This window comes from Bos indicus x Bos taurus, chromosome 7 (genome assembly GCF_003369695.1).
Source record: "Bos indicus x Bos taurus breed Angus x Brahman F1 hybrid chromosome 7, Bos_hybrid_MaternalHap_v2.0, whole genome shotgun sequence".
Lineage (NCBI taxonomy): Eukaryota > Metazoa > Chordata > Mammalia > Artiodactyla > Bovidae > Bos > Bos indicus x Bos taurus.
In genome coordinates this window covers 101,981,699-101,989,801 of record NC_040082.1, presented here as the reverse complement: position 1 = coordinate 101,989,801, position 8,103 = coordinate 101,981,699, and the positions used below count along the sequence as shown (strand labels likewise).

The 8,103-nt window shown below is 39.7% G+C and overlaps 2 protein-coding genes across 2 annotated transcripts; both read right to left on the bottom strand.

The window, feature by feature from the left end:
* Positions 1–491: 491 nt before the first annotated feature.
* Positions 492–1,424, bottom strand: LOC113896470 (olfactory receptor 7A17-like). Its single transcript, XM_027548641.1, has one exon. It carries the CDS (start codon positions 1,422–1,424, stop codon positions 492–494), a length of 933 nt encoding a protein of 310 aa, XP_027404442.1.
* A 5,479-nt stretch (positions 1,425–6,903) lies between these two features.
* On the bottom strand, positions 6,904–7,827 carry LOC113896662 (olfactory receptor 7A17-like). The gene has a single exon (XM_027548875.1). The coding sequence runs from the start codon at positions 7,825–7,827 to the stop codon at positions 6,904–6,906; it is 924 nt and encodes a 307-aa protein (XP_027404676.1).
* Between the last annotated feature and the right edge of the window lie 276 nt (positions 7,828–8,103).

The following is an 8,103-nucleotide window of genomic DNA, read 5'->3' as shown; positions in this document are numbered from 1 at the left end:
TATTTTTTGTACAGTTCTTCTGTGTATTTTTGCCGCCTCTTCTTAGTATCTTCTGCTTCTGTTAGGTCCATAGCATTTCTGTCCTTTATCGAGCCCATCTTTGCATGAAATGTTCCCTTGGTATCTCTAATTTTCTTGAAGAGATATCTAGTCTTTCACATTCTGTTGTTTTCCTCTATTTCTTGCGTTGATTGCTGAAGAAGGCTTTCTTATCTCCTCTTTCTATTCTTTGGAACTCTGCATTCAGAGGCTTATATAGAGAGATTTACAGCTGACTACACACTCATGGCGAGCACAATAGAAGTTGGTACAATTCCCCAGTATATAATTTCATTTGGTAATATAATGTAGAGGCCTTGAATTCAAAGAAATGGAAATTTGGGGAAATAGAAAGATCAAGTTCTACTTCAGCAACCTGATCAAAGAATTGGGTTCTGAAGTTTTGAGCCCTAAAATCACAGGCATTTCTTCAGCCCCGATAAAACTGGTCCTTATATAGCTGCCATCCCAATGATCCTTTTCAGCGCCCTCTTTATGTCTTTATTCCTCTGACTGTAGATGAAGAGGTTCAGCATGGGTGTGACCACAGTGTACATCACCGAGGAAACAGCACTTGATTGTGAGCTGTGAGTAGCAGCAGAGCTAAGATATACTCCCAGGACTGTACAAAAGAGTAAAGAGACAACTGAGAGGTGAGAGGCACAGGTGGAAAATGCTTTATACTTCCCCCGAGCAGATGAAATTCCTAGTATAGAGGAAACTATCTTAGAATATGAGTAAAGAATTCCAGTGAGGGAAATGCCACCATACACCCCAGTTGCAAAATACATCAACATGTCATTAAGAAAAGTGTCAGAACAAGCAAGTTGAACCACTTGATTAACTTCACAGAAAAAGTGGGGGATTTCCAAGTCTGTACAGAAAGCCAGCCACAACACCATTATGCTTTGTATCAAGGAATTCAGAGCACTCATGATCCAGGAGAGCAGAACCAGCAGTCCACAGACCTGGGATTTCATGATGACTGTGTAGTGGAATGGGTGGCAGATGGCCAGAAAGCGGTCATAGGCCATCACAGTCAAGAGGAATGCATCCAACGTCGCAAAAAGTATGAAAAAATGCATCTGGATGATGCAGCCTTCATAGGTTATTACTTTATTCTGTGTCCTTATGTTCTTCAACATCTTTGGGATGGTGGTGGAGATGAAGCAGATGTCTACAAAGGACAGCTTGGAGAGGAAGAAGTACATGGGGGTGTGGAGGTGGGAGTCTGAGCTGACAGCCAGGATGATGAGCAGGTTTCCAATCACAGTGATCAGGTACATGGAGAGGAAAAGTCCAAATATGAGGAGCTGCAGTTCTAGTTCATTTGATAATCCCAGGAGAATAAATTCTGAAATTGGTGTCTCATTCCTGGGTTCCATGTGATGCAAATGACTTCCTGGAAACAAAAAATAGCATGACTAGTTTTTCAAAAATTGGCATTGTAAACATAGTGAACTCTAACATTTATATTTTGCATTCAAAAAATATACATGACTTTGTACAGAAATTTCCCCTTCAAGCCAATCTCCTGTGCCATCTCCAAATAGGAAAGCCTATCTTACAGTCAGCTTTTTCCCCCAGTAGTCAAGTATTCTACATTCGTAATGAGGGATTTTGTCATGCATTTGAGGGAATACAAATTTAAGACCTACTGAATTCTGGAGAAAGAGGAGAGGGTGCTGAGAGACAACAGATCATGTAATTCAATGGTGGAGAAAAAATATAAGGAAAAAATTTAAAAACTCTTACAAATGATCATATGTTGACAAGTGCTGTAAAGGAAAATAGATCAAATGTAAAGAAGAGAGTTGATGAGGGTATTATTTTTTTTTACTGGGTATTCAGGTAGCCTGGAAAACATTTGATCAGAGACTTCAAGAAAGAGAAAGAAGGAGACATGAGTCTCTCTGGGTAGAAGTGTGTGCTAGTCAGAGGGAACAGCTGTGTTTCAAAACAACCAACTCCCTGACTTCCTCCTCTCCCTGTGACTCCCCACTGTGAAACGAGCCCCAAATTCCACAGCTTCAAATCCTACCCTGACTCTCCGTGACTAACCACCACTTCAGCCTTGTGCTGCCTTCACTCACATCAATCTCATGAATATTCAGCTTGAGTCACAGCTTCACTTGATGCCACAGGCTCAAGACTCAGAGCTGATATGCACCTCCTTAGGGAATCAACAACTCCATTTGGAATTTTCACCCCTCCCTATCTCCAAAACACCATCTTCTTTTTCAGATCATCTCTTTCATGAATTCTTCTCTTTTTAAAACATGTGCACAGAAAACAGAGAATTTCACTTACAGTCATTTAGCTACAGGGTTATCATTATGAGGTTTTAATTAATTCTGCATCTGTTATTCTCTGCTAGACTGTAAGTGCCATACTCTTCAACCCCTTAGATTTTGTTTAGTTGTGAGCAGTACTTGAATAAATACATACTGCATGAAGGAATGAAAAAGACATGTTCTCATAGAAATCGCCAAAAAGGACCAGGGAAACATTAACAGAGCTTTAAAAGATATGCTGGAGAAACATTTCCCATATTCTGAGATTCACACCTATTAGAGGTTCAGACTATGTAGTTTGTAAGAATAAAATAGGGTAGAAAAAAATGCAAAATTAAAATGTCAGACTGCATCATATACAGTAGGATTTTTCTGATTCTCTTTGTTCAGATGCCTGTGTTTGTGTATGCTCATGCCCGTGCATGCAGGTATGGTTGGATCACATGTAAAAGGCATATCTTAGCTGGGACAGAGTCAAAAAAGTTTCTTATACACTTCAATAAATGCAAGAAGACATTTATAAGAGCCCAGTCCCTGCCAAGGGAGGAACAGTATAAACAGAGGCCAAGGCAAGAGCAGGTTGCAGAAGGACCAGACGGCAGTGTGGGCTGAAGTGACCTCAGACTCAAGGGCCCACACACTGACTGTACTTCTATTCCTCCAGTGCCTCACTACAGCATCCACATCAGGCCCTCGGTCAATTCTTTATTCCATATTTATTCCTGTGTATTTGTCCACACTTATTTTCATATGGTCCTGTAGTGAATGAGACTTTCCCTTCTATTGCTTTTCTTTCTTTTTATTTTATTTATTTATTTTTCTGCTTTTTTCTATTTTTCTTTTTTATAAATTTTATTTTATTTTTTTAACTTTACAATATTGTATTGGTTTTGCCATATATCAACACTTCTTTTTATTTAATTTTGGTTGTGTTGGGTCTACATTGCTGTGTGGACTTTGCTCTAGATGCAACGAGCAAGGGCTGCTCTCTAGTTGTGGTGCAGCTTTCTCATTGCTGTGACTTCCCGTTGCAGAGTCCAGGCTCTAGGGTGTGTGGGCTTGAGTAGTTGCACCTCCTGGGCTCTAGATCACGGTCTCAATAGTTGTGGTGCACAGACCTAGTTGCTCCACAGCATGTGGGATCTTCCTGGATCAGGGATTGGACCATGTCTCCTACATTGGCAGGTGGATTCTTCACTACTGAGCCAGTATGTAAGCCCTCTATCATTTTTCTTAAGTGGCATTTTTCTTTTTTAATCCTGCGCTTTGATTTTTTTTTTGGGGGGGGGGTGGAAAACCCCTTGGTCACACTCTACTTCTGTTTCTGAGACTTGTCCCACCTGTGATAAACTCCTCATAATATACCCTACAAAATCCTATAAACACCACAGAACCTATCCCTTCCTTCATGTGATTTGTATCTGATGACACTTTGCAATATATGCATTATTTTATTCTGAAATATTTCTCCATTAAAATGGTAGATCCAAATCATCAGATACCTCACCTGCTTTATACATTCCGTTGCCTTCATAGAGGTATGAATAAAATTACAGAGGAAATGATAGAGCAAAAAAGAAAGGAACAATAACACTCGAATGCCAGTATATGAAACAATGTGTATAGATAATATGTAATAGAGAAGCAAATGATTAATCACCCCCCAAATATATCCAGCCTCCCAGGTAATGAACCTAATGCAAAATTAAGCCTTTTAGCATAATGTGACTCTGTATACTAAATACATTTTTTTTCAAGTGAATACTCAATGTGAGAAAAGATTCTATGAAATGTGTCTTAAGAACTGTAAGCTTCTGGGTAGTAGCTATTCCATTGATCTGTATCTTCCTTATGAATATAGAACATGCTCAAATATACCCCATCTCAAAAATCAAAAATAAATACATAAGATGTCATCACTTCACTGCAAGCCACTCTTGACCAAATAGTATGTTTCCCTACTCTCTTAAACTGCAAATCTCCTTGGAAATGTTCGAATTTTACTGACACCACTGTGCCTGCCATTTCTTCTTGAGTCTCCCCTAACTAGGTTTTCATTCCCATCACATAATTATCAACAATTCTTGAGTTGCTGAATGCAATAGGCACTTGTCTTTTTTACATATGAAACAAATTGATTACGGATTATTAAGACAACCTTGTCTCTGGACCAGCAGTTTGGTCTTTCAGGTGACCTCAGGTAAATGTTTTTGGGTTTCATCCTCTCTGACTTTCTCCTGCTGGGCTTTCAGACTCACCCAGATAGGAAGTCTGAGAGGAGGTCTCTGTATGGAAGTCCAAATTCCTCCTGAAGGGTTGATGGTGGAGACTGAAGCTCTGAATCCAGACAGGAAAGAAGGAAAGAGTGAAGCGTGGGTCTCTGAACCATACTTAAGAATCCAAATGCAAAACCATGCCCCGTTCAGCTCAAGGTGGAGCTGCTCAGACACTGCAGCAGTGGAGATATTTATAGCTCTGTGTATTTGCTTTATCTGCTCATTATACGTGTTCAGCACATTTTCCACTATTACCTCAATCTTCAAACACATCATTTCCTCAGGGGAACTAGTCTGGACAGAATGGAATTTTTTCAGCTGATTGGTCATTCCCAGGAGACCACGTTAGAAGTCAAGTCTATCCAAATTCTTATTACTACTCCATGAACAATCCTGTATCCCAGAGTTCTAACAGTGACACGTTTTGCAACCCTGAGTCAAAGTGTCCTCCAAATCTAAGTCTGAGGAACCTGTCTGGACTAGGTTCCTTGGGTTTCAAAAGCACTATTTTGTGATGGGAATGCAGCTCCTGATATCTCCAGAAAATTATTATTTCCTCTTCAATAAGGGATAGAGCTGTGTTCCTTTGCTCTGAAACCATAGGTAAAATAATCCCTGACTTCAAAACACTTTTGACACATCAATGAGGTGTTTTCAGGTTTAACACAAGTGAAAAGCTGGGTTCAGTCTTTTAATCATAAAAATACTTGGTAATGATAAGAGATCCACATGGATCTTTTAATGCACCATGGACTGAGCTTAGCATCTTATATCTGTTGTCTCATTTGCTACTTTGCAACAGAACATCTTATGAGGATATACAATTATAAGCTTCATTCTAAATTTGAAAAATTGTGGTTCAGAAGAGTGAGGTGATTAAACTGATTATCAGGGAAATGCAAATCAAAACCACTATGAGGTATCATCTCACACTGGTCAGAATGGCTTCTATCCAAAAATCTACAAACAATATATGCTGGAGAGGGTGTGGAGAAAAAGGAACCCTCTTACACTGTTGATGGGAATGCAAACTAGTACAGCCACTCTGGAGAACAGTGTGGAGATTCCTTAAAAAACTGGAAATAGAACTGCCTTATGACCCAGCAATCCCACTGCTGAGCATACACACTGAGGAAACCCGAAGGGAAAGAGACATGTGTACCCCAAAGTTCATCACAGCACTGTTTATAATAGTCAGGACATGTACGCAACCTAGATGTCCATCAGCAGATGAATGGATAAGAAAGCTGTGGTACATATACACAATGGAATATTTCTCAGCCATTAAAAAGAATACATTTGAATCAGTTCTAATTAGGTAGATGAAACTGGAGCCTGTTATACAGAGTGAAGTAAGCCAGAAGGAAAAACACCAATACAGTATACTAACGCATATATACGGAATTTAGAAAGATGGTAATGATAACCCTGAATGCGAGACAGCAAAAGAGACACAGATGTGAAGAACAGACTTTTGGACTCTGTGGAAGAAGGCAAGGGTGGGATGATTTGAGAGAATAGCAGTGAGACATGTATATTATCATATGTGAAATAGATCACCAGTCCAGGTTCAATGCATGAGACAGGGTGCTCAGGGCTGGTGTACTGGGATGACCCAGAGGGATGGGATGGGGAGGGAGGTGGGAGGGGGGTTCAGGATGGGGAACACAGGTACACGCATAGCTGATTCATGTCAGTGTATGGCAAAAACCACTACAATATTGTAATTGCCTCCAATTAAAATAAATAAATTAAATTAAAAAAAAAAAGCAAAGCTATTAAGTGAGTAAAGTGTGTGTGGTGATTAGAACATGAGAATTTTCTAGTTCTCTTGCTCTAGGTCAGTGGTTCTCAGTCATTTTTCTGTATGAGATAGAAGAAAAGACCTGATAAAGTGAGTTACTTAAATTACATAGTGAAGGTGCCAAGTAGAGCTTATTCAATATGAGTAATACAACTTCTAACTATTCTTTTAGTAAAATAAAAGAAAAAAAAACTTGAAATGATATGTGTCACTTGAAAAGATACCATTCTTAAGAAATTCACATAGACTCAAGAAATAAAAGGGAATTTGCACATATTTCTGATATAAGTTTGGAAGAAAATATGTGAAAGCAGGAAAATGAAATAAATGGGAAAGCTTAATAAACTGAATTATTTACATATAAACAGAAGTTGAAGTCAAAAAATGTAAAATTAAGGAAGCAATAGAAAAGACAAATTATATATTCACAGTCTAATGGAAGAATGGCAATTTCTGGATCCACTTATTAGCTGCAGAAGAGTTTGTCCTTTTATTGCTCAATGAATCTTTTCAGAGCCTCTTTTATGTCTTTATTCCGAAGACTGTAGATGAAGGGGTTCAGCATTGGGGTGACCACAGTGTACATCACTGAGGCTATTGCACTTGAGTGTGAGTAGTGTGCATCAGCAGGGTTAAGGTACACTCCTAGGATTGTACAATAAAATAAGGAGACAACTAAGAGGTGAGATGCACAGGTGGAAAATGCTCTGTACTTCCCCTGAGCTGATGAGATTCCTCGTATGGAGGAAACTATCTTAGAGTAAGAGTAAAGAATACCAATGAAAGGACCACCACTCAGCAGCCCAGCTGCAACATACACCATCACATCATTAAGAAAAGTGCCAGAACAGGCACTTCGGACTACCTGATTGAGTTCACAGAAAAAGTTGGGGATCTCCGGGACTCTACAGAAGGACAGTCGCAACATCATTAAGATTTGTATCAAGGAATTCAGGGCACTCATCATCCATGACACTAGAACCAGCAGTCCACAGAGCCGGGAGTTCATGATGACTGTGTAGTGCAGGGGGTGGCAGATGGCCACAAACCGGTCATAGGCCATCACAGTCAGGAGGAAGTCATCCAACCCTGCAAAGAGTAGTAAAAAGTATATCTGGTTGATGCAGCCTTCATAGGTGATAACTTTTCTCTGCATCTGGATATTCCACATCATCTTTGGGATGGTGGTAGAGATGAAGCAGATGTCTACAAAGGACAGGTTGGAGAGGAAGAAGTACATGGGGGTGTGGAGGTGGGAGTCTGAGCTGACGGCCAGGAAGATGAGCAGGTTTCCAAACACAGTGATCAGGTACATGGTGAGGAAAAGCCCAAATATGAGGGGCTGAAGTTCTGGTTCATTTGATAGTCCAAGAAGAAGAAATTCTGAAATATGTGTATCATTCTCTGGCTCCATGTGGTGGAGGGAATGACCTGGAATTAAATCCCCCAAAATGATATGACCACTTTTCACAAAAATGAGCATTACTGGCATAGTCAAATGATACAATTTATATTTTGCAGTCATGAAATCAATGCCTATAATTTTGGTGTGAAATCTTTCCCCTTCAGGGCATTCCCTGTTCCATCTCTGATTACAAATTCCTGTTCTTTTGCAGCCATTTCCCCAAGAGTTCAGGTATTGCATACTTTTAATGAGATTTTTGTCAATCCTTTGGGACTCATAAATTGA

Coding starts and splice junctions, on each gene's coding strand:
- LOC113896470 (XM_027548641.1), bottom strand. CDS start 1,424: ATGGAACCCAGGAATGAGACACCAATTTCAGAATTTATTCTCCTGGGA.
- LOC113896662 (XM_027548875.1), bottom strand. CDS start 7,827: ATGGAGCCAGAGAATGATACACATATTTCAGAATTTCTTCTTCTTGGA.